Below are 25,432 nucleotides of genomic sequence, written 5' to 3'. Positions count from 1 at the left end.
TTTAGATTGTTTTAAATATATTTGATTAAAAAAAAATTAGCAGTAACTCATTTACCATCACAACAAGATTTTTGGACTTCTTTGCAAAAGAAAATAAAATTCCAATGTCAAGCGAAGCTGGTTCAATCAATCTGATTTAACATCTAAATGAATTCTAACCTGAACTGAATCAATTCAAATTGACCAATTTGATTCACTTGCTTTTTTAAAATTAAAAAGCCCCAACCCTTGCTAAATGATTGGAAGTCAAATACTGGGAAAAGAAATTTAATTGTTAACCGCCAAAAAAAATGGTGTCTCATGCCCACATTTGTAAGTTTTGGTACGTCATTAATGTCATACTTAAATAATATTAACATTAATAATTATAATTATAATTAATAATAATAGTAACGGGCTTCAGGCCACCTGGTATTAAATTTCTGTGGAGGATAAAATTCAAAGAGAACATGAAAACATTTCAATTCTTCTATAAATATTGGAAAATGTTGTCAGAAGTAATAAGGAATAAGGTAGCAATCAAATGGCCACACCAAAGCTTTATATGAACTAACCAGGGTTACATTATTTTTAGTTTATTTGTTATTTGGGGCATGAGGGGTATGAGGATTTTAGACTGGAAGAAGGAAAGGAGAGGAGCATTTTCCTGAGAAAAATTCTGGGTCAACTTATGATTGTGATTCGGTAACACCGTCCTAACAAAAACTTCATAAGAAGAAGAAATGTCCACCTGCAACTCCAGTGTTGTTATTTCTTAACTGCGAGGTATATACCGGAAATTATTGCCACCCCAGCGATTGCAGCACCCAGAGAGGTGAGGATCTTCACAGCAGAAACAGCCGGGCTATGTGATGGAGGTTCCAGAAGAGACGTAATCTGCAAGAGGGTTACAGACAAAAGTATGAACATTTGAAATATATGCACATTAAGATAAAGGGGCATTCAATCGGGAAAAGTGGAAGAACTGATATTGAATTCAGATGCAGTCAATGTGTTCCTGGAAAGTCAGAAAGTACTTAAAAAAGGAAACAAATACTAAAAAAAATTATTTTTTCATGTTTAATAATATTATAAAAAATATGAAAGAAAATAGAATATAATTAAAATCAGTTAAAAACTTATGCATTTTCAAACTTATGAGTTTGAAGGAGTATATAAAAATAAATTATTGAGTTCAAATTTGTTTTTTATTTTCCTTCAAATTTTCCAGAAACCAAACATAGAATGATGTAAAGAGCAAGAGTTCACCAGAGATCATGTAGCAGTCCTCAGCAAAGGAAATGTTCACTTACCTGAATAGGCTGCTGCCAGTTCTTCTTAATCCCTTGCAGGTGACCCTTTCCAACAACTGCAACTACTGAACTATGCTTAGCAGCAACTCTTAGTAATGTGGACGACATGAACCTGAACATACAAGCATTTTTAAGAAATACTGATAAAATTAATGTGATATAAGCACTCATGAACCAACAAGCAAAGCATGAGAGGAATGAGGACTATGACAAAAAGGCACCCACATGGATTCAATAATTCTTATAGGGTAGTTCTTATAGTTGGCACCTCATTTCACAGCTTTCATCCTTTCAGTTCTCTTGCTGGGTTGGTGGGTAGGTGGGTGGGTGTTGGGAGGTATGTAAGATGGTAGTAACAGTCATTTTGTGGTTTTGCACTGCCAACACCAGACAAGAGGATTGCAAAATGTCTCACCGCCATCATAAATTTTAATTTGGGTTTTTTGTATTCAAGCAGGAGAACAAACAAATGTCATGGTCCTTTCTCACAGGAATTGGTTCATTACCTTCCTTTTCCTTCTCTATATCTTGATTATCAACACTAAGAGATAAAGAAAGACATCGGAAGAAGTAGGTTGTATCAAGGAAGAAAAGATAATTCTAAAGACAAGATTATGGCTTTAGAAGCAAGACAATGATGACATCAAATATAATATACCGAAGAAGAATACTAACTGGTCTCGCTCATGTACAAGGGTCTCCATTAGAGTGGGGAACTCCTTGCTCATCTCCTGAATCACAAGAGTCAACATGTCGACATTGTCCATTTCCTTCATCTGAAGTTATACAAGCCCACATTATAGTCAACTGATATTCAGCAACATGAGATGAACTCTTCTTGTAGAGTTCAAAATGAGGTATCTTTTGGGCAAAAAATCACTCCTGCAAATAAAAAGAGCTTACCATTTTGTTTAGATCCTCTTGACTTGGTAGAAAGAATGCTTGAAAAGTTATAGTGTATAATAGTTTTGCCTTGTGCCAAAGGGGCATTTTTCCCCATGTCCTCCGCAATGTAATCTGCTTCGGTTGAAGGCATACTTTAGTTTGCCCATAATGAAATTTTCAAGCACCGACAACCATGTAAAGAATTTTTTTTTTTTTTGATAAGAACTACATAAAGAAAGTTAAGAAGACATGGCATAGTACTAAGCACTCAAAAACAGCAGGGGAACAATAGAGATAATGCCAATTCAAGACTAAAAAGTTCAGATTGCCATCAAATTTATCACATAATTTCCTATAGCAAATAAGTAATCTGAGGGACAAACATTCAAGAACAATTGTTATAACATTAAAGAACACGTCCAGTGGATAATCCAATGGTGCAAGTCCGGACTCCAACAGGCCACAGGACTGCTATTATGCAGGATGATAAAAGGCCATGCCTTGAAAGTTATTGGCATACAAGAAGATAGTTCTGGTTAAATGTTATTCAAACTGAGGAACAGGGAGTCAACTAGTAATGCATTGTGATGGCAAATCACAAGTATCACCTGGGAGTGAATCCCATGCCCAACCTTTAAGGAGGTCCCCATTGAAAATGCAATGTAATCTATATCCATAAGTCTAGAGCAAAGTGTATCTTACATTTATTGGGCGGTCCCCAAGCATCACCTTGCCACCATACTTCATTGCCTCTTCATATGCCACACGAAACTCAGCACCAGGGAAAACCTCAAGCCTATTAGCAACCTAACATTAAAAAAATGACAAGAAAAAATCACAATTCAAAACTACTTACGACACACACATAAAAACTATTATTCTAGTTTAATAGAAGGAAAAAAGAATAACTGGAGAAAAATAATGTCAAGAACTCATGAGGACCACACCTTGGCAAGAAACCAGCTATAAAGTATTCCCAAGAGATTATGCTGTTTCTTCCACATGTCTATCATTTCACTCATAGTTGGTACCTGATGAACTAAGAATGAGTACACATGCAAGTGAAAACTTGGATATTAATGATTCAAGTAATATAGATGTCCGGTCACACAAGTGCTGTCCAGGAAAAAGGAATCTACATCAACGCTAGTATTTAACATCTTAGGTTATAGATGTAAGTTGGGTTAAAGCAGAAATATGAACAACCAGACAATGAATATCCAGTTAACATTCGGGCTATTCCACTAGAGCTGAAAGATGATCCAGAATGTAATATAGTTCAATCAGATTTTAATATATTTGCTTTATTTACCTATCAAAAAATGTGATATAGTTCAATCAATTACACCAGCAAAATGGAAACATGATCAAGACAATGATAGAAACACAAACCTTTAAACTCTGAGGAGTAAGGACTGCCACTCGACTTGAGCATAGCTCCAAGAAAACAGCCTGTGATCAGTTTATGCACATGAAATGGCAAACTATCAGATGAATCGAACACACGCACACAAAAATAAAATTAAAAATAAAAATAAAATAAACTAAATAAATAAAAGCAGCGAGCTAACTTGCTGACTGATCTACCAATCAATCAAGCTTCAGTGAGTTTCAAAAAGGGAAGCACCTCTGGTTTCAAGTAACTGATTACAGCTTGAACTTCTCTGCATGATTCCTGCAAAGGACCAAGATAAGTACAGCCAGCAGTTTTCTTTGAATTGTGTTGAAGGATAAAACCGGGTTTGGCCAATGATGTGTGATCTCAAAATACAGCCCCAATGGGTCTCCTGAGTTTTATAAAGTCTCATGGAAGAATTTAACAAATAAATAAGGAAGAAAACAAACACATTAATCATTCCAAAGAAGCTACAATAATATTTCATAAAAGGCCAACCAAGAGGGCTTAGTAGTTTTCAAATTGTAAGGAAATATCTCACTCAAAGGAGGGAGGGTTTATTGACAGCTTTCTAGCAAGGGGAAGAGATGGAGAGGGGGTGGAGGTATCCCACATGTTATTTGTGGACGCTACTATCATTTTTTGTGATGCTAGTAAGGAGAACCCTGAATACCTAAGTTGGGTTTTTATGTGGGTTAAGCCTTTGTCAGGGTTAAAGATCAGTGAGTAGTTTTAGGCTGCAAGGTACCTCCCAACCACCTATTTAGGACTTCCATTGGGAGCCCCTTAAAAGTCCTCTAGAGTTTGGGAAGGGATGGAAGGCTTACTCTGGTGAAGAGTACTTTGTCTAGTTTGCTTATTTACTCCATGTCTGTTTTTGTCATCCCAAAGAAGGTAGCTATTAGATTAGAAAAAATTCAATTGTTTGCTCGAAGAAACAAAAAAGGGGGTTAGGGTATCATAAATTTATCCATCTCTAATTTGGGGGTGGGGGGGTGGTTGCAACAAAAGCCGCATTTGGTGAAATGGGTTATCGTTTGCTCGGAGAAACAAAAATGGGGTTAGGGTATCAGAAATTTATCCATCTCTAATGAAACTCTTTTGGGTAAATAGTCTTGGAGATTTATAAGTGAAAGGAATCCTCTCCAAAAAGGGGTAATTTTATGTAAGTATGGGCAAGTTGGGAGAGTTTCAAGAATAGAATAGGTTTTAAGGTTGGGCCTAGGAACACGGTGAAGTTCTAGAAGGACACATGGTGTGGGAACACATTCTTAAGAGATTCGTTTCCAGAGCTCTATTCTATAGCTACCTCAAAAGGTGCTTGGGTGAGTGACCTTTGGGATGATGGTGGTTGGAGTCCTAAGTTTACAAGGCAGTTGCATGATGGGAAACTAGAAGGGATACAGGTCTTTTTTGGGATGTTGTTTGCACACCCCATTTCTTTAGAGACTGACGATGTTATGATATGGTTACCTACAAAGAATGGTACTTTTTCAATTAAGTCCTTCTATTCCTCTTTGGCAAATAGGAGAGCAAAACCATTTCCTTATGGCACAGTATGGAATTCCTAAAGGCCATCGAGAATAAACCTTTTTGCTTAGGAAGCAACTTGGATCAAGATTTTAACTCTAGATCAGCTTAAAAAGAGGGGATGGAGGATTCCTAATGGATGCTGCTTGTGTAAGGAAGGAGAAGAAACAAGCAATCATATTCTCATTCATTGTTCCAAAGCTCGCTTATTATGGCAATTGATTTTTGCGTTTTCTGGTGGGCCAAGTGATGCATTCTTTAGTTAGAGAGGTATTTCTGAGCTAGCACGGGTCTTTTGTTGATAAAAAGAAAAAAAGGCTTGAAAGATTATTCTGTTATGTTTGTTTTGGACCTAATAGAGGGAGAGGAATAGAAGCCCTTTTGAGAATTGTGAAAACATGAACCAAACAATTAAAAATTCTTTTTATATCTTTTTTTATGACTGGGTTAGATTGTACATTGGGGATGGTTCTTTGTCGCTATTAGACTTTGTGGATTGGTTAGGCTCTTTGTAGAGCTCAACTACTGGTTTTTGTATTTTCACGCATCTTTTTAGGTCTTTTGTTTTTCTTTATATACTTCGCGTATACCTCGTTTCTTTTTAATACAATCCTTATTTACCTATCAAAAAAAAAATCTCAAGATAATGTTGCTAGTCCCAACCCTCTAAGGTTAGCTTTCAAATGTTGTACAAATCTTGGACAACTATAGAATGATAAAATATAACAAAGGGACCAACTCAAGACCCAATGCTAGAGGCACATGTATAATGAGCAGCCATAAGCAAACAATTGACCATTTCAGAATGGAACAGAAATTTTGAAGGAAATGCAACTCAGGTTCTCATAATACCATAACAAACATCAAAACCAGAACAAACTAAAGGAAAATAGTAATATATGAAAATATAAGATTCTACCTCATTGCAACTCATAGCAGAAGAACTCCAATGGGTTAAATTGTCGAAATGTTACAATAATGCAAAGTTAAGCCCCTAAAATATTCATTATCTAAGACTCAACCCAGTCACCAGTATAAAAAACTAAGTTCGAACATGACTCACTCCTTTGCCATTCGACCTACAGAATACTAATTCAGATACATACAATTGTTCAGCTTACATAAAGTGAAAATTTTCATTCTTCTGCATCAAAACCAGCATTATCTGCTTTTATTTATTTCAAATTTCTTGCTAAGAAAACAGAGAAAATTGATAATGATGTTATTTTTTTTAATCTAGATGCCAATTTTTCATTTCCCAAAACCAAAAAAATGCAGAATATGTATCCAAGATTTTCTTTCTACTCTTATTTTCCCCATCTCAAGGATCAAACCGAGAATAGTCAACTAATTTCGCTACAATAATTTCCCTAACTCCATCATATTCTTCATTTTTTTTCCAAAACAGAAACAACAGACGTCATATATGTTTTTTTTTTCCCCTTTTATTTTCTTTATTGCCTATGAAAGAAAAATAAAAATTTCCTTTCCATTTTTCTGAATCTCATCTGAAAAGAAAAAATAAAAAATAAAAAGTAAAAAATCCTGTAAGCCGGATACAATTTTCAATTTTTCCCTAACCAAATCACTATGCCACATAGCATTCAAACTTGATTTCCTTGAAATTTTTTTTTTCTTGATTTTCTGACACAGAAAAATAGAGGATGAGAAAAAAAAATTCACTTAACGAAGCCTAACACGATCGTCACCAATTTCTCGGGAAACATAACAGTAGAAAACACAACACTCGAACCTCTCATTTTCTCTCTTCCTCAATTTTCTTCACATCCAAAAAACAAAAAGACGCCGACTCGCCTCCCGTTTTCTCTCCTTCTCAATGTTCGAATTAAACAACAAAAGGGCACAAACTAACCTCCCAATTTCTCTCCTTCTCGTTTTCTACGCATCCAAACAACCGAAAAACAGAGTTACCTGCGAGACATGAGCGGTTCCGACCAAGTAGACATCGCAGGTACCGCCTTCCGCTGAGGACTCGCAAGAAAGCATCACCACACTCCTCGAAAGCTCCTCCGGCAGAACCCTATTCCGATCCGAACCTTCAGCTTCCGCATTCAAAGATGCGACGTCATGTTGACGGTCATCAACCGAAACAAAATCTTCAGGAGAGGTTTCAATATTAGGGTTAGGAATAGGATCGAGATCAGGGTTATCCACGTGAACAAAGTCCTCCGAGGCGATGTTAAGTCCCGGAGACGGGCAGTCGGGTTCCATCGACGCCATTAGTGACTCAGTTCTCCTACAACTCCCAGATAGGCCAGCAACAGTACTTTTGGGGTTTAGCGATTGCGAAAAACAGAAGCGCGGAGTGAGGCCAGGGATATTTCGGGAATGAGAGATGGAGTACGCGCCGGCGACAGGTCTGGCTGGTGGCGTCCGGCTGAGGACAGCGGCCAAGCAACGAAGTGACTCGGGCGAATCGAACTGTCTCACTAGGCAAATCGAGCGAGTCGATCGTATCATGAACGTCTCTCTCTAGTCTCCAAACTCTCCATTACACCACACTAGAAACCATAACTTATAGCTATATGTGTCCACTTGCCACGTGGCAAATAGATCTCACCGTGCCAAATAATATAATTCTAGTTTGAATCAATAATTGTGAAAAACCCAATGTTTTCATAACCGACCTCTCATTGAACCTAAAAAGTTACATGTTCACGATTCATTAGTCGGACCAACAATCAGCGGTTGAACCGGTGACGTCATAAATAATTAAATATATAATTTATAAATTATTAAAATTTAAAATAATTATAAAAATAAAACTAATAATTTATATATTATTTATAAATTAAAATTTTATTTGAAAATCAGAAAACTAGTTTCAAATTATAAATAAATCAAAATTATAACAAAAAAATAACACATTAAATATAAAACATATAATTAAAAAAAAAATTCTCCTTCTAGCTATTGCCACTAGAATGGGGCTTACACCGGGATGGGGGTGGGCAGGGGACCTTACACAAGGAGTGGTCGCAACGGGAGGGGGGGGATTTATAGTTGTCAGTCGCGGGGGAGCTTTCAGTTGGTGCCGCCGAGGAGAGCTGGTGTCGCGGCAGGGGAGGCTCACAGTCGGTGTCAGGGCGCGGTGGGGGCCTTACACGGGGTGGTTGTGGCGAGAGGAGGGGGATTTACAACTGTCGGCCGCGAGGGAGTTTCTAATCAATGCTGCCGAGGGAAGCTAGTGTCGCGGCAGGGAAGGCTCATAGTTTATGTCGGGGCACGGGGGAGCTCAACAACAGCTTCACACTGCAAGGGGTGGGTTGAAGGTTGAAAATAGAAGAAGCATCAAAACGACATCATTTTGACACTTAAAAAAAATAAAAAATGAACTGTCTAATTCGGAAGGAACCGATCGGTTCACCCAGTCAAACCGTCAATTCAACCGATCCCATTCCGGTTCAAGCCCTCTCTAAGCCAATTGACCAGACTGGAACCTTGACCGGTTGGTGGTTGGAACGGTTGGTTCGGTCCAATTTTTAAAACCTAAGAAAAAAAATCTAAATTTGATAAAATAAATTAATATTATTCTTTAAATTTTCTATTTTTCATATTATATTTTTTTTAAATAAAAGATAGATTTTCTTCATAAATTTGTATATATATATATATATATATATATATATATATATATATTAGGTAATTTTGTCTAATTTTTGTGATTTATCCTAAAATATCATGTCTCATTTAATAGAAAATGCATATTTTAAAATATTATTTTCAATTGATACTTTATGTTATATTTATATTAATTTATAAAATAAATAAATAAATAAAAGTTTGCTATTAAAGAATATGGATATTTTTTAATTTATTTTTATACCATAAATTTAATTTTTAATCAAAATTTTTTATTTTGTAAAACAAAATTTTAATAAATTAATAAAAATATGAATTTATTAATTTAATATTAACATATTCCAAATAGGAATAATATTAAAAAAATAATAATAAATAATATATTCTATAACTTATCTTATCTCATAAGTCATAATTGATTGAATATAAATAAAATTTGTTATCATCTTTTTTATTTTATCTCATATATATTTGACTAACCAAACATGATCAAAGGTTTAATTGAAAGAGCTCGAGAAAATAATAAATAAAAGGAAAAAAAAACAAAGGTGGATGATAAAAAATAAAATATAAATAAAAAACTTTAAAATCAACGTTAGGCTCATCTTAGAGTCCGTCTTTTAAAAAGAGTTTTTAATATTTTTTATACTTAAAATTTTTTATAATTCAAGTGTTAGAAATACCAAAAACACTTTCTAGAATCACTTCCCAACGCACTTTTTAGAACTCGTTTGATAGTGATTTTAGGAATCACTTCAAACTTTTTTAACATTTGAAATTTTTTATCATTCAAGTGTTAAAAATATTAGAAACGTTTTCTAAAATCACTACCAAACACACTCTTAATTTTTCAAAAAGATACTAGCTTTTAACTTATTAAAACTAATGTTTCACAAACTCAAATCGAACAAAGTGATGGGAATATAAAAATTTGGGAAAGTTGTGTTTGCAAGCTGCTATATGGAAGATATATGGCTTTGGAAACCCACGTATCTGAAATATGAGATGTGGCTATTAATGGGAAAAATATTATATTTCTCATGCACTATATATTGTTTAGGTTTGCATTTCCAAAATTGCCCTTTAATGTTTCCCTGTCAGCAGCCACTGGTCTCCATGTCAACAAGCAAAAAATTTGAAACTTGAAGTTATCAAATCTGAAACCCACAAAACACCCAACCCGAGAAACATTTGAAAGTTGGGAAACTCTCTCTGTCACTTCCTCTCGTTTTGCCCTAACCCGAGCTCAAAATTTTTTTATTTTCAGAGCTCGTTTGATATACGAAGGTATGCATCCGATCTGTTTATTGACGTCCTAAGCAGGTGATGGATACCCATCTTCCGAAAGCCATCTTCGTCTGATTTTGGCCTAACCCTAAGCATCTTTCGAAAACCTTCATCTTTCGAAAACCCATCTTCGAGGCATATCTTCATATTTCTTCATCAAATGTTGAATTTTTTTAAGGTTTCTAGAAACCGAAGTTGAGCTTCCTCTTGTTGTGAATTAATCAATCACAGATGAGTTTTCCATTTAAGGCTTCGTTTGGTTGTTGAGAAAATATTGGGGTCGAATGTGTTATATTTTGGGGTTTGTTGTATTTTGATTAATGTTCGCATGAATGAAGATGAGGGAAAATTTTGTTTTGGTTAAAGAAATTTTTAGATGGACCCACCTCTTTTTGAATCAGTTTCTTTCTGAATTTAAAGCCACCCAGTTTTCCCATTTGTTTTTTTGGATTTATTTTTTCAATTTATTTTGTTTTTTTTTTTTTTTTTGTTTCTGTTTCGGGGAATATGTTGATATGGATTCTCTTTCTGTTTCTGTTCATATCCATATGAGTTTAGTGTGAAATCAAATCGTGAAGTAGGATTTTGATGTACAGAGAAGGGTCAAGGTAACAAGGTTTGATTTGGGTAATATAGGCATGCAATTATTTGTCATGACTTTATTTTCTATTTGCTTATTTTGTTTGTTTGCATGATTCGAATCGATCCAAAATATGTTAGGTTTTAAATTTTGTCTTTGTTTTTTATTTGTTGCTTTTAAATTTTGATAATGATTCAAATTTAATTCCTATTTCATTATACACTTGTCCTTTTGAGCCTTCTATTTGTTGGATAAGAGGTGGAGATGGGGATTGTATATGATTCCTGTGAGAAAGTGAATACTAATTGATGAAGAAATGAATGATTTTGAAGATAAATAATATTTATTTGTTTCTTATTTTAGCTTATGATGTTCTTTCCAGTTGTGAATTTGATGGGAATTGTGATTTCCATTTTTGTGGCACCGTTTTCCAATTACCATTATGATTGTTAACAAGGAACATCTTCTATTTTCTTGATTCATTAGCTATGTGGAAATGCAATTAAAAAAATTACTAAGATGCACAAATTTCCAATTTGATTGTGCTTAGGATTATCATTGTATTTTTTTGTTTGTTTATAACAATCAGATTTGCGTAAATGACAATATATTAAAGGAAAACAGGTTGATATGAGAACCTGTTAGGTACTTGCTGTTTGAATTTGACAAAATTAATTGATTTGGAAGGTTAATGAAAGTGTTACATGCCTATAACTTAGATTTACTTGTAGTTTTTTGCATGCATATTCTTTTTGTGCTCTGTCTCTTTATTTTTCAGCCCATGTCAGGTGGCTCTTTATATACTTCTTCTCCAGTAGGGTTCAGTCCTTAGGCTCAGGCTCTTCAATTTTAAAAAGAAGGGGGGCGGGAAAGGCCCTGCTTTGACAAGGGCTGCTTGAGTAGGGGATGAAATCATGGTTCTTCTTATTTTTTTTATTTTTTGTTTAATGTTGGATATATTTTTTTCCTTGTATTGTAGTGCAGTGAAGATGGTAGAATGACTAATGTTATTTCAAAACATTTTGTTCTTTGTTTTTCCTTAGAATCTTTTAAATTTGGTTGTGTAAATATGAAATGTTATCATAAAATGTTGTTTCAATGTCTCTTTTGCATTATCATAGTAGTTGTTGTGAGCATAGGCATTCCAAATTCAGCTTCGATTGAAGCCTAATGATGGTAAGTCATTCCTAAAGACACAGAAGACTACATACATTGAAACAAAAACAATCAATCTCACTTTTGCATGCCCTCTAAGAGGGGTTGTTGGTTTATCATATGTATTCATAAGGAAATCAGACAAAAGTAAGAAAAAATTGTAAAGACCCTAATCTATGATTGAAGGTCACAAATATATGTAGAAAAAATTGTAAAGACCCCAATCTATGATTAAAGGTCACAAATATATGTACATTATATATAGAGAGAGAGAATGCATTTTGGTTCTATCATTTGTTTTTAGTTGTATTCCTTATATACTTTGATCATACTTTTGTATCACTATACAATGATTTAGATTTTATTAGATGTTGTCAATGATTCCATACAAAGCTCAATCCATTCCTGATTCCTATTAGGTAGAGAGGGATTTGTACGACAAACTTTGTCCTTCTTTGCTCCCATTTCAGTGGAGGGTAACATGGGTTTAAAATTGTCCATTTGAACTATTTTTTTTTTTATATATATATTGAAATAAGTTTTGTAGTATTTCATAAAAATAGGGGTATTTGGTAAGTTATTTTTTATTTATTTTTTAATTTAAAGATAAAAAAAACTCATTTGAATGCATTGTTTTTTAAAATTATTATTTTTATTTTTATTTTTTTAAAACATTGTAAATAAATTTTATATAATATTAATTAAATTTTAATAAAAAAAATTCAATATATAATATTAATTAAATTTAATAAAATTCTTATTGAAAATAAAATTAGTTTTGTAATTAAACAATAAATAGCCTTTAGTAAAATAGGAATGGTAATATTATATTACAATCACAAAATTATATATATATATATATATATATATATATATATATATATATATATATATATATATTTTATAAAAGTTTTACCATTTTACCCTTTATTATGGAAATATGGATATTGACATCTTCGTAAAAGCATAATTGTTTTTTTTTTAATTAAAAATTAATAACAATGTTTTAAAAATAATCATTATTAATAATATTATTTAAAATGAATTTATTATACTATTTTGCTCTTTATTATAGAAATATGGATATTGACATCTTTGTAAAATAATAATTGATTTTTTTTATTAAAAATTAATAATAATATTATAAAAATAAGAATGATTAATAGTATTATTTAAAATAAATAAATTCAACACAAATATTGTTTGATTTGAAGTTTATTTTTCTAGTGAAAGAAATTATTAAAATATAACTATGTTCATAAATAAATAATAGAATAAATCAATTTTTATCCAAAAATGTATGGTATTAATTGGTTTACAATTTGATTTTTAAATTATTTTTTAAAATTACTTAGACTTGTTAATAAATCAAACGCATTAAATTTTATTTAATTTGAAGCTTTTTTTTTAGTAAAGAAAATTATATATATATATATATATATATATATATATATATATATAGAAAATAAACAATAAAGTTATTAATTTTTGTTCATAGATTTCTTATATTAATTTGATTACTATTTGAGTTTAACTTATTTTTAAAAATTACTGGATCCGTTAAAGAATCCAATGCACAAGCCTTGCTTGATTTAAAGTTTATTTGCCAAATAAATTTTTTTACAGAAATATAATTATATATAAAGAAGAAACTAGTGAAGTCATTCAAAATGAATTTTAATTTATGATTTTTTAAATATTTTTAATTTGTTGAATTCCATGATTTTCTATGTCATTCAAATAAAAAAGTACATTAAATTGATTTTTGAGTTTCAAATTATTTTTAAAAATTAATAATTTGATTTAAATTTTATTTACTTAATAATATGTTTTAGAGAAATTAAGGGAAATTCTAAAAAAAAAAAAAAACATGTGCAATTTTAAATAATATCATATTTTAAAATACAAAGTACTAGTAATGATAAACTACAATTTTTAAAATATAACAAGTAATGTCCAAGATTGAAGGTCCGAGGCTTGGGACAGGTAGAACCCAACTTTAATTAAGGTAGTACCTAAGGTAGATTAAGGTGGTACCTAAGGACTAATAAGGTAGTACCTAAGGTATAATCCTCAAAAAACCAAATGTGAACCACTTGCCCACACAAGAGAATCATATAATGGTATGGTCTAAAGGTCACAAAGGAATGTCTAAGGCTTGGGATATGTAGAACCCAACTTTAACTAAGGTAGTACCTAAGGTAGATTAAAGTAGTACCTAAGGGCTATTAAGGTAGTACTTAGGGTACAATCCTAAAAAAAACCAAAGGTGAACCACTTGACTACAGAAAAGAATCACATAATCGCATGGTCTAAGGGTCACAAAGGAAGGTTCGAAGCTTGGGATAGGTAGAACTCAACTTTAACTAAGGCAGTACCTAAGGTCCCTTAAGGTAGTACATAAGTAGTACCTAAGGGTTATTAAGGTAGTACCTAGGGTACAGTCCTAAAAAAACCAAAGGTGAACCACTTGGCCATAGAAAAAAATCACATAATGGCATGGTCTAAGGGTCACAAAGGAAGGCCTGAGGCTTGGGATAGGTAGAACCCAACTTTAACTAAGTTAGTACCTAAGGTCGCTTAAAGTAGTACCTAAGGTAGATTAAGGTGGTACCTAAGGGTTATTAAGGTAGTACCTAAGGTACAGTCCACAAAAAACCAAAGGTAAACCACTTGACCACAAAAAAAAATCACATAATGGCATGCTCTAAGGCTCACAAAGGAAGGTCCAAGGCTTCGAATAAGTAGTACCCAACTTTAACTAAGGTAGTACCTAAGGTTGGTTAAGGTAGTACCTAAGGTAGATTAAGGTGGTACTTAAGGGCTATTAAGGTAGTACATATGATATAGTCTCCAAAATAACAATGAGACTTACAACCAGATATGTTGTAAGTTCCATTTGGATTCAATACGACTTATGGGTCATATGGTTTTTTGGGAATAATATGGTTCAGGGCCTTGGTACCAAAATAAGCCAACGCTAAGTTCCTAACATACTTGTGAATATAACCGATTGCAGTAATAGACTGTGAAGCATCCAGGCCGACAAGCCTTGCAAAGGAGTCCATGTACCATAATTCCACCAACTTCCCTTCTTGTTTGAAGATTTAAGGAAGATGGGTCTCAGATTTCAAACTCTCAAATATTTTTTTAAGACTTTCCGTTCGGATGGGTCTCAAGTGGGAAGATGAGCATTCCCTTCGGCTCTGCTCTACTGCTATAGAATCACACTCACACCTACGCCTCTTGAAGTCGGCTGGTTACTCAATGTTCTTGCAATCAATTGCCTTGCTTGCTTGCTAATATAGTGGAGAAGAAATAAAGGAAAATTGGGTTAGGCTAAAATAAGAGGATGAAGGTTTGAAGATGGATATCTATCGACTGGTCGGGATGTCAAGACACAGTTCTCCCGTCTTTGGATTTGAAACTAGGTTCAAAATTGGGAATTTCCTGAGATGGGGTTAGGGCAAAATGACCAAAAGTGAGAGAGAGTTTCCCTACATTTGGTTCTCGGATTGGGTTTCTTTATGTTTCAGATTTGAGAATTAGTTCAAGTTTCAAATTGTTCTGCTGACATGGGAAGGATTTGCTGATGACATAGAGAAATTTAGGGGTAATCTGGGAAAAGAAAAAGTAAACAGGACATAGTGCACGTTTTGGATATTATTTTGCCTATTAATAGTTGGATGTCATATTTCATATATTTAGGTTTTCAAAACCATATATTTTCAACATCAGATGCCAAAAACACAAGTTTTCCTAAAAATTTGATGACAAACCAACTATTTTTCTAATATATCTTCAAGAAAGGATATTTTCAAAATCATACAAAAAGTGCCTAAACTAGTCCGACCCCTAATATTTGGTTGTATGAAAAATAAAACCTTCACAAAATTAGAGCCTCAATCTACCAATTCCCAAGGGGGATGACCACAACCGGTTGGCAATGGCTATTAGTAGAGTAACTGCTCAATCAGTTCCAACGTTGATAAACCAGTAGTATGATGGATTGTTCCTTGCTTGATTGTCTAATCAACTAATTGAGTTGGAACTTGTGTATAACGACTAGCTTGAGCAAGAAACAATTATGTAAGGTTCTTAAACTTCATTTATGAATTTTACAACGATTAAATATCATCCATTTTGAGTACATTTATTTAAAATGCTTGCACATCCTTCTTATTTGGGGATGATAGCGGGTGGGTTCGAGATAAGACCTCATCTCATTTATTTAAAATAATTATCATCCTCATTTTATTAAAAAAAAAAAGAACTAAAAGAGGTAAGGCAAGGTGCCATATGGGAGGCAACTTGAGCTAAAATTTTGATGGAGGGAATGGTTGATGCCAAATAGGTGCTGCATGTGCAAAGTTGAAGAGGAAACGAAATATCATTTACTATTGCATTGTCTAAAAGCAAGTACATTGTGGTAGCTGGTTTGCATTTTTTTTTCATATTCGATGAGTGATGCATTCTTCTGTGGGGGGGGGGGGGTGCTTCTAAGTTAGAATGGTGTCCTGGTTAGCCAAAAAAGGAAAAAAGCTTGAAAAGTTGCTCATCTATACATTTTTTGGTTCATTTGGAAGGAATGAAATATGAGAGCTTTTGATGATAGGAAATGCTTAGATCAATCTTTTAAAAGTTTTCTTTTTGTATTTATATTGAGATTGGGTTAGAGTGTACATGAGGATTACATTATTTCTTTGATAGATTTTGTGGATTTGTTATGTTTCTTGTAGGTTGCGGTTGTGTTGTTGCTCCTATCAGTTTTTTTGTATATGTATATATCGTGTATGCCTTTTCATTAATACAATACACGTTTTAATTGTATATATAAAGGTGAATATGCGAATTTCCCATACCTGTCATTTTTAAAGTTTTTTTTTTTAATTTTAAAATTTTAAAAATTTTTGTAATTACATTTAAAATAAATATATTTTATAAATAATTAAAAAAATATTTTAAAAGTATTATTATTATTATTATTATTATTATATATTAAAAATAAATAAATTAAATTAATTTTATAAAAGAAAATTTCAAACTTATCTTTAACCCGTTTATTTAAATTTTAAACTTGTCTCATTAGAAACGACACAGGGTGGGTACCTGAAAAAAACTCATCCCATTACCATCCGTATTCTCACTGCACTCTTGAGGTTTGCAACCTCTTATCATTATATTTAACCTTAAACTAAGTGTTGTAGGAAGGATTGTAAAAGGCTATTAAAACTTCAAATACAAGTGTACGAAGAGTACTGATTGAGAAAATGATTGAATTAGTGGAAAAACCTTAAGTTTGAGAATAAGTTAGAAAAAGTTAGAAAAGGAGGTTGTCGAATTATTATAAACCTTTTATTTGTATTCCTGTATCTATCTTATTTTACTATCTCTTAATTTATAGTAATAACATTCAAAATTATTATTGGAATCAAATTTCTATCATTAATTAAGAGTGCGTTTGGAAGTAATTTTAGAAAACGTTTTCTAATATTTTTAATACTTGAATAATAAAAATTTTCAAGTATTAGAAATATTAAAAGCATTTCCTAGAATTACTACCAAATGGACTCTAAATTTTGGTCTACACCCAATTCATCATTTCCCCAATTTGGTTGTTATACAAAATAATTTACCTTGGACATATAAGTTTTTCTCTTAAAAAGAATATCTCGTACCGAATCGATATCTACCTAACTTTTAATTCCAATCATTCAAAGTATATGGTGAAATCTAAATTATTAAATGATTTTAAATTAACTTAATATATGAAAGTTTTGTTGAACATAAAAGTTTACGCATAGGTTAAAAAATACTTAATAAGAACTCTTCTACCCAAAAAAAGTCCAAATAGATTAATTAGGTTTTAATAAAAAACCTTTTGCTTCCTTTGAGCAAATCCAAACACGCCTTATCTCGTTTTACGGTATATTTTTTTTTTATTAAAATTATCAAAATACATCTCTCTGGACCCCACCTGTACATGATCGAGACTCGTGGGCCGGGCCAGCCTTACCAGTTAATCTGGGCCTGGTCCGGCATTCAAAAGCCCAACCCACAATTCATCTAGTATCTCACGTTTTAAGCTTCTAGGGTTATCATCTTCTCTTCTTCAATCATCAATCCATCATTCATCACCGTTCATCAGGTACCTTTTTTGTTTTCCTCCGATTAGAATTTTGCATTTCGTTCGATTCAACGTCAAAACCTAGGGTTTTCTCAACTTCCAGGAATTTAATGTGTGTGTGTTGTTTCTTTTTCTTTTTTTTTCGATCAGTCAGAGGAATTATTTTCATATTGGAAGTGTTGGTTGAGTTCGTATTTCGTATGAAATTTCACTGCTCGATTCCTTAAAATTGTGGATATTAACAATGGTGGAGCGAAAACTCTACAAAACGAAGCTTTGTGTGCTGTACGAGAGAGGTCACTGTCCGCGTCAGACCTGCTCTTTCGCCCACGGCGATGCCGAGCTTCGAGGATTCTCCGGTTCCTTTAATGGTAACTTGGCTCTTTATTCCAATTCTTTGTTCTTCTTGTTTCCAATACCGAGGATAATTTTGGATCATCGAACAGATTTGAACATGGGAAAGATGAAAATGATGGAAAGCAGTGCTTGGTAGGGTAGGGTAGGGTTAGGTTGATAACTTGCTTAGAAAAGATTGCCAAAATAATGATTCATTTTCTGGAAATATCAAATTGTTTCATTTTGTTGGTAGTTTCATTTTTAGTCCGGTTTCAGAATCTTTGTTTGAAAGGCTTTTTACAATTCTGTCCTGTATTAGTTTTCGTTTTTTCTAGTTTTGGAGACAGAATTTGCTTCTCATTTTCCCTAGTCTCTCACAAACGACAATTCCCTCTACTACAATCTGGCATTGCAAAATGGTGGTGAAGTAATAATTAGCCTGAACTGGGCATCCTTGCTTAATGGTGTGGAAGTTATGGAATTGAATTGTTTCAAGAAAGAATTACCTCTACCAAAGAGCGGTCCATAACTTCGATTCAAGCAGTTTATGTACCTGCAGACATTACCAAACTAGACTCCTACTTTTGCTGCCTTCTTATACTGATCAAGAGAGATGAAGATGAAATTTCGTAGATAGGAAAGTTGAATGCGCTGTCAGCCATGTGCAGCTGCCCTTATCTTTCACTTCTTTTGATTCTTTTTTTTCTTCTTTAACTTTAAAGGTTTTAATTGTTGTTAACTTGTTAGCAGTAAAACAAACTTATTGCTTGAGTCTAGATTCCTGGATATCATAGTGCAATTTAATCAATATTTCAATTTTTTCCTGCTATATAATACTGAACCTGGAGCTCCAAGTGGTTGGTATGCTTTTAGAGTCTCATGGTTTTCAGACTTAATGCTGACAAATGTTTTGGTTATAGAGTCTTGGAGTCCCATATAAAGCAAATTTCCAATACAAGACACACAGAGTACTTTTAAGTGACGAACTGCAGATTGAAAATGTGATTACTGTTAATAATAATTTTGTCTTTCTATGAGCGCATTTGTTTTATTAGTTTTTTAATTGTGTGCATTGATGATTATACAATAATCTTGTATTTTGCATTTTTTTAATCTTCTTTACATTTTATGACCTTTTTTTCCCTCTACAATGAGATAAAACAAATTTTAATTATGTTAATGGATTTCTTAAAATGCGCCAAAGTTTGCTCAGGGAAATCTGTAGTAGAATGAAAAAAAAAAGAAGTATTTACTGAAAACATGTGCAGAAACTTCAAGTTACCATATATAAATCCTTCTCAACACAAGATATACTATCTTATTAGCTCTTTTTTGATCCATCACGAGTTTTTCCATTTATTTTTGGCCTTTCATTTGAAATAATTCTACTTAGAGTAATGTGTGCATTGTATCATTTTGTTTCCTAGTTGATTTTTCATATAACCATCATGTTCTTTTCCCTCATCTGAAATTATCATGGGTCTGGCCCTTTTAGTTAGATAGATTATCTTCACTCACCAATACAGAGGAAAAAGTTGTTTGCAATTATATGACAAATAATGGAATTTATGCGGGGAAGATACTAACTGATTGACTTAGTTATTAACGTATCTTGCTGAGAGAAACCTTGCATTATATCAGTAGTCTAGGTGATTCATTAATCAATAGAAAGTTTGTATTGACTGATAGGTTCAATATCTCTTTCCTCAGGATGGATTGTGCTGGTTGCTTTATTTTAAAGCATATTGTGATATTGTTTATCGGCATTCTTGATCGTGGTTTATTTTAATACATCTATTAATTAGAGATGTTTTAATAGAAAAATTTTATCTGATGGATCAAATTAGGTTTTGTGGAATGTATCGTCGTCCATAAGATTTAGATCACAAGCAGGTTCGGTGAAACATCCAATTGTTTTCTGTAATAAGTCTGCAATCTATATGTTGGTGGAGCATTTGGCATTCACATCATTTATGACTTCTTCTTGAGTGATATTGCGAAGGGATATCTTGCATGGAAAGAACGCAGTTTTTACTGGAGATATATATTCAGAAAAGACTAAATTTATTGCTTGTGGGATCCATTATATATATGTCTTAGTATGGCACCTGGGAGAAATTTCTACTGTACAGACTGCATTATATTTCTTATTGGTCAAGAGGACAGGAATATCGACTATCCTTTATCTGTTGCTTCTATGGTTTTCGAAGGGTTTTCTCAATATTATAAGCTCAAACACAGGCATTTCCAATCTATTCTTTATATGAGGGTGCTATTTTCTATGGCTCCCTTGGATGGCAAGGAGGAACTATTATTAATTATGTTACTCATGTTATCCATGTAATGGTAAGCTTAGCCCCATAATGATTTATGGGCCCTCTGCTTGTTTCAACCTTGAGATATGAATTCATAACCACATTGTCCATCACTACTAGAAAGATTTGTTCTTTTCCTCATTGCAGGTAGGCGGGACTATCGAGATGATGACTTGAGGGATAAGCTAGACAGAAGGCATTCTCCACCACGAAGGTATTCCCCTGGAAGAGGTGCAAGAAGCCGGCCTGTCATTCATGGTTAGAAATGGCATCCTTAAAAGTTCTCTTTTCACCTCACATTGTAATGATAGCCATTTTCTTAACTTTCCTTTTCATTTTGATTGGTTATGAATGAGTTGAGTTTATTCATTGCCACATAATGGTGGGTTTTTAACATTTGATTTTCATTCTCGTCCTATTCTCTTGTCATGGATGTTCGATAACAATGGGTCAATTAAGGGTAATTATAAAGTAATGTTAAACTCGATTTTTATTTATTTTCATGATTTCCTTTTGATCATTCCCTGATTATTCTTTTGGCTTTGATTTGTTCTGTTGGAATTTGTTCGCAGGATATAGTCCATCCAGATCCGTTGGAAAAAAGAGGTACCATGATATAAATTCTTCTTGAGGTTTATATTAAAAATTTGTGACAAATGTTTTGCCTTTGTATTAAAAAACAAGTTGTACTTTGTGTAATGGGTTTAAAGGTTGTTGACCTTTTATAGGCTTCATTCTCCTGCTACTTTGTATGTTGTGCATATATTGAATTAAAATATTGAAATATTTTATGCTGCAGTGATAGAAAACATAGAAGGAAACAACAGTTGGACGGACAAAGTGATTTTTCTGGAAGTTTAAAAATTTCAGATGGAACTGATGATAGACTTAAAGAAGGGAAGCTGGCATCGTCTGGTTCCAAAAATGTTCTTGGGGAACAGGTTTGGATTATTTCATTCTTTTTGAGTGGATGGCTGAAATGTTTTCTATTATGAATTTATTTAGAATGGTTGCTCCTAATTTTATTGACCTTGATATGGCCTGTTCTTTTGTTGGAAACCATATGCAGTTAAAACAAGTTCAGTTAGATATTGACAGACTTGATGATCACAAGAGTCAACTGAAGGTCAGTTTTTTCTCTTTGTAAATACAGTTGCTTATTGGTGACAGCGGGACAACAATTTTGTTCTTTTCCTTCCTTTTTGTTTTGTTTCTCTTTAAATAATGGAAAATATGGCTACATGTCTGTAAGTATGGCATGTATTGTTACGGTCTAAATATACTTTGAATTATCATCTGCTGGAGTCAACTCCCATTGATTATGGATTATAACATGTTAGATAGAGTGGATATCACTTACACCAAATAGTAGGGCAAGATCAGGGTCATGTTGGGATTCCTTTATCCCTTTACATTTTTTTTTCTCTTTCTCTCTCTTTTTTTTTTTTTTTTTTTTTGTGATGGCTGGCGAGTCATGATGCATTTTTGTCTCTCAATGTTATCTCCTCTCTCTCTCTCTCTTTCTCTCCCTCTCTCTCTCCTCCTGTCCTTAATTATTTTAATTTGAACATTGAGACATTTACTGAATCCCTGTTTGTGTTGTTCAAAAGACCTATATGGAAGAGAGGGTCCAAGAAGCAGATAGTCTTACTTCGAGAATTCAGGAGCTTGAATCTCAGTTATATAAGGAGAGAGAGGATTGCAAAAGGTATCATAACTATACGATCAAGATTTTTCAGTTCTTGTGTTTCTCTGAAGTGCTCTTCCTTTATGGGTGATTCCTACCCACTTTTCTCTGGGCTGCTGATGCTTCTAGGATTACTTCAAAAATTAAGAGGTTCGTCAAAGCACATAGTCGTTATTTACGAATACAAGACGACCTGAAGAGGTAATTTCTTTCATATTATTATTGCAATTCCCTTTTCATGCCTTTTTTGCTTAAAACTTAAAAGCATTTATTTTGGTCTGATTCTCCAATGGATGACATGTTCTTCAAGGTTGATAGTTTTGCACAAATCAATATTTATTGGAATATGTAGGTCAGAGGCCAGACTTCTGAAGTTGGGAAGTCAACTAATCTCAGATACTTCTAAACATACCAATGAAGAGGACTCAAGCATTGACATTCTGAGTGATGGAGAGCCCACTGGCAACCATGTAGTGAGTCCTAAGAATGGGCAGCAGATTAAGGCTTCTCCAAGCAAAAAAAGGGCGCACAGTAATTTGGATGCTGCTGAAGGGTCAAAACCAGGTTTACTTAAATTGACATATTTTGTATATTAAGCTTTGTGGTTTAGTTGAAATCTAAAGAAATAGTTTTTTGCCCTGTTATTGTAGATTTTGCTTCTCCCTAGATCCCTGCAAAATATTTGAACTTGGAAAAATGTTAACATTATATGATATGGCAGAGATGTTCTCAAGGCATCTGAAATGACAGCTCCAAAAAAACAAAAACAGAGAAAGGTTGAGGGACCATGACTATTTTGTGTGTTTGTGGAGTTCCTATATAAATGAGATCCATTTCCTGCTATCAATTAGCTCAAAAGGAATTTGGGATTAACTTTTAGATGGTAGACATCAGGCTCAGAGCCTGTCATAAAAATAATCAAAATTTTCAATGGATCAAGCCTTGATCTATAGAGCTGGATTTAAATAGTTGGGATAAGGCTTGCTGGTTCTCCTTCTGGTTCATGCCCAGCATTTTGATACATGCGATAGTGTCTATTCGTGCTGTGTGTACTTCCCTGGTTATGTATTGTTTGGATTCCTGAAATATTTTTAAAGCAAAATTATAAGTCTAATGGTTCTTTTAAGTACCAAATGCTATAATGTTGTAATTCGTTTTTATCTTCCATGCTTGCTTTGGAGTGTGGCAATGATTTTTATTTATTATGAGATGTAGCACCTCAATTTTGTGTCCAGTGATGTTGATACCGTGGTATACCAGGAAAAGTAGCCAAAGGAGAAGGATTTCTGGCAGGAACAACCAGATCAGAGAAGCTTTCTCGGTGGAAGATGCAGCATGCTCAATTAATGCATAAAAAGGAAGCTGAGGTTTTGGACAATGGAAATAGTGGCAGTAAGCCCCTAACAATAGAAGGCAAGCATAAGAGAGGGAAGAATGTTTCTGCTAGCATTCCCTTGGCAGATAAGGTGCCCTTCTTTTTTTTGGTAATTTTTGATTGCTTATTAGAAAACATTAGGTGCAAGGCTGTAAGCATTCATGCAGCTGTAGGCCCTAATTAATTTCAAGCATGTGTTTGGTGCCCAATAAATGTCGCCACAGTATTGTTGCATGGGCACTAGCTGCTGAACATTTTTGCTTTCATAAAGTATGCCACAGGAGGACACCATATTAAAATATGAAATTGCATTGCTAATTCAAAAATGCAATAAAAGGTCAAGGTGTTGGCCTGTGTCCATTATTATTAGATCTTGTAAGTGACAGGTCAAAATGTAACATTTTTAATGGTAGCACATTTTGTTTATAATACTGTAGATTCTATCTGCAGATGAGTACTGTGAAAAGTATCTCAAGCGTCATCAGTAGTGCACATCTCAATTGTTAAACATGGTTAGAACCTGATTAAGTGCCCTGAAAACATCATGCAGTCATCCAAAGGATCTGAGGGGCTTTATTCATTCATTTATTTATTTATTTATCATGGGATCAAAAAATCACATTGTGAAGAAAATTCTCTAATTTCTATGGTCTTGGTTTGCCTAATTAGATATTTGTTAATGGGTAATAAAGTAGGAATGCTAGTAATGAAATTCATCCTTCACATGATGAATGTGCAGTTGAAGGGTTTGGAGTCTGGGCTTGTGTTGCCATCGACCAGCATGGCTGCTCATGCAGTTGATGAAGTTGAGACAGTTGAAACAGAGAAGATCGAGACTGTTGAAACTGCTTCTAGAGAAGTAGATAAAGTTGCTGCATATGAGATCCCAGGCCTGCTATTTCCACCTCCACCGCCGCCTCCTCACCCTCGTAATGCCTATTCACAGGTCCATTCATATTGCTAGCTTATACTTTCTTGGCATTATATGATTCCAGGTACCCAGTTTTAGTTCATACCTAGCTTTGGCTCAAATAATTAAATTTCCAATGGTAGTTTTCAATGCATTATCTGTCTTTTGACCAAAAAAATTGTGCTCTTATGCTGGGCATTGAGTTTAAACTGAAATAACTGTTTGCCTTACTAAATTCAGCATCTGATAATGAGCAAATTGACTTGGCTTGCAGTACAAGGGTGAAGATGAGAATGTGGATGTGGATGGGATCGAGGAGGAGATGGTGGATGTTGATACCATTTGATATATTTAATAATGTTAGCTGAAAAACTGCTCGAATTTCATTTGGCAAGGGAAGTGGGATTACCCAACTCTGTACAAAGTTGTGGGGTAATATGGATTTGTGCTTTTTCAGGAGTTTTATGTCATATTGTTTCTTCAGAATGCTGTTATGTGTCTTGGAAGTAACAAAAATGAGGATTTTGATTGGCAAATAGCGGCTCCTTGTGGCAACATTGACTAGGGTGGACACCAAATTGGCCACCCTTCTCTCCCCCCCTACCCAACCCCTCTTTTTTGTTCATTGAAATTTATGTATTCAATTTGATGAAAAACCGAATTTATTGATTTGGTTTTCAAGTAAAACTATTTTCATTTGGTTTGAATTAAATCTAAATATTATGCATTCTGGTTTTTGGGTTATACAATTTAATGAAAAACCAATATTATAGATTTGGTTTTCAGGTAATCTATTTTCAATTGGTTTGCATTGAATCTAAATATCATGCATTCTCTTATTTAGGTTATCATTTTTCCAAGAAACACGTGGGCTTGATTTTTGCCTAAATCAAATGAATCGAAACAAATTGAATTGAATTTATCTAGTTCAACTCAAATTGGTTCAAGGATTGA

The 25,432-nt window shown here is 33.6% G+C and overlaps 2 protein-coding genes across 3 annotated transcripts; one reads left to right on the top strand and one right to left on the bottom strand.

The window, feature by feature from the left end:
- Positions 1-446: 446 nt before the first annotated feature.
- On the bottom strand, positions 447-7,620 carry LOC117926920 (traB domain-containing protein). The gene is made up of 9 exons (XM_034846241.1): positions 7,036-7,620; positions 3,805-3,852; positions 3,570-3,629; positions 3,125-3,208; positions 2,880-2,984; positions 2,196-2,309; positions 1,968-2,068; positions 1,293-1,404; positions 447-876 (listed from the first exon to the last, which is right to left on the bottom strand). The coding sequence occupies exons 1-9, from the start codon at positions 7,582-7,584 to the stop codon at positions 748-750; spliced, it is 1,302 nt and encodes a 433-aa protein (XP_034702132.1). The 5' UTR covers positions 7,585-7,620; the 3' UTR covers positions 447-747.
- A 10,180-nt stretch (positions 7,621-17,800) lies between these two features.
- Positions 17,801-25,205, top strand: LOC117927215 (zinc finger CCCH domain-containing protein 13). Of its 2 annotated transcripts, none has more exons than XM_034846664.1 (12): positions 17,801-17,876; positions 18,006-18,226; positions 20,654-20,764; positions 21,079-21,112; positions 21,306-21,447; positions 21,576-21,632; positions 22,117-22,214; positions 22,323-22,394; positions 22,546-22,757; positions 23,454-23,659; positions 24,308-24,514; positions 24,753-25,205. In XM_034846664.1, the coding sequence occupies exons 2-12, from the start codon at positions 18,100-18,102 to the stop codon at positions 24,822-24,824; spliced, it is 1,338 nt and encodes a 445-aa protein (XP_034702555.1). In that variant the 5' UTR covers positions 17,801-17,876; positions 18,006-18,099; the 3' UTR covers positions 24,825-25,205. The 2 variants fall into 2 exon arrangements, with proteins under 2 accessions (XP_034702555.1, XP_034702556.1); XM_034846665.1 differs by having other exon boundaries at positions 24,308-24,563.
- The last annotated feature ends 227 nt before the right edge of the window (positions 25,206-25,432 follow it).

Source organism: Vitis riparia, chromosome 12 (genome assembly GCF_004353265.1).
Source record: "Vitis riparia cultivar Riparia Gloire de Montpellier isolate 1030 chromosome 12, EGFV_Vit.rip_1.0, whole genome shotgun sequence".
NCBI classification, from domain to species: domain Eukaryota; kingdom Viridiplantae; phylum Streptophyta; class Magnoliopsida; order Vitales; family Vitaceae; genus Vitis; species Vitis riparia.
Note: the sequence above shows the minus strand (reverse complement) of the source record. Positions and strands in the feature narration are given on the sequence as shown.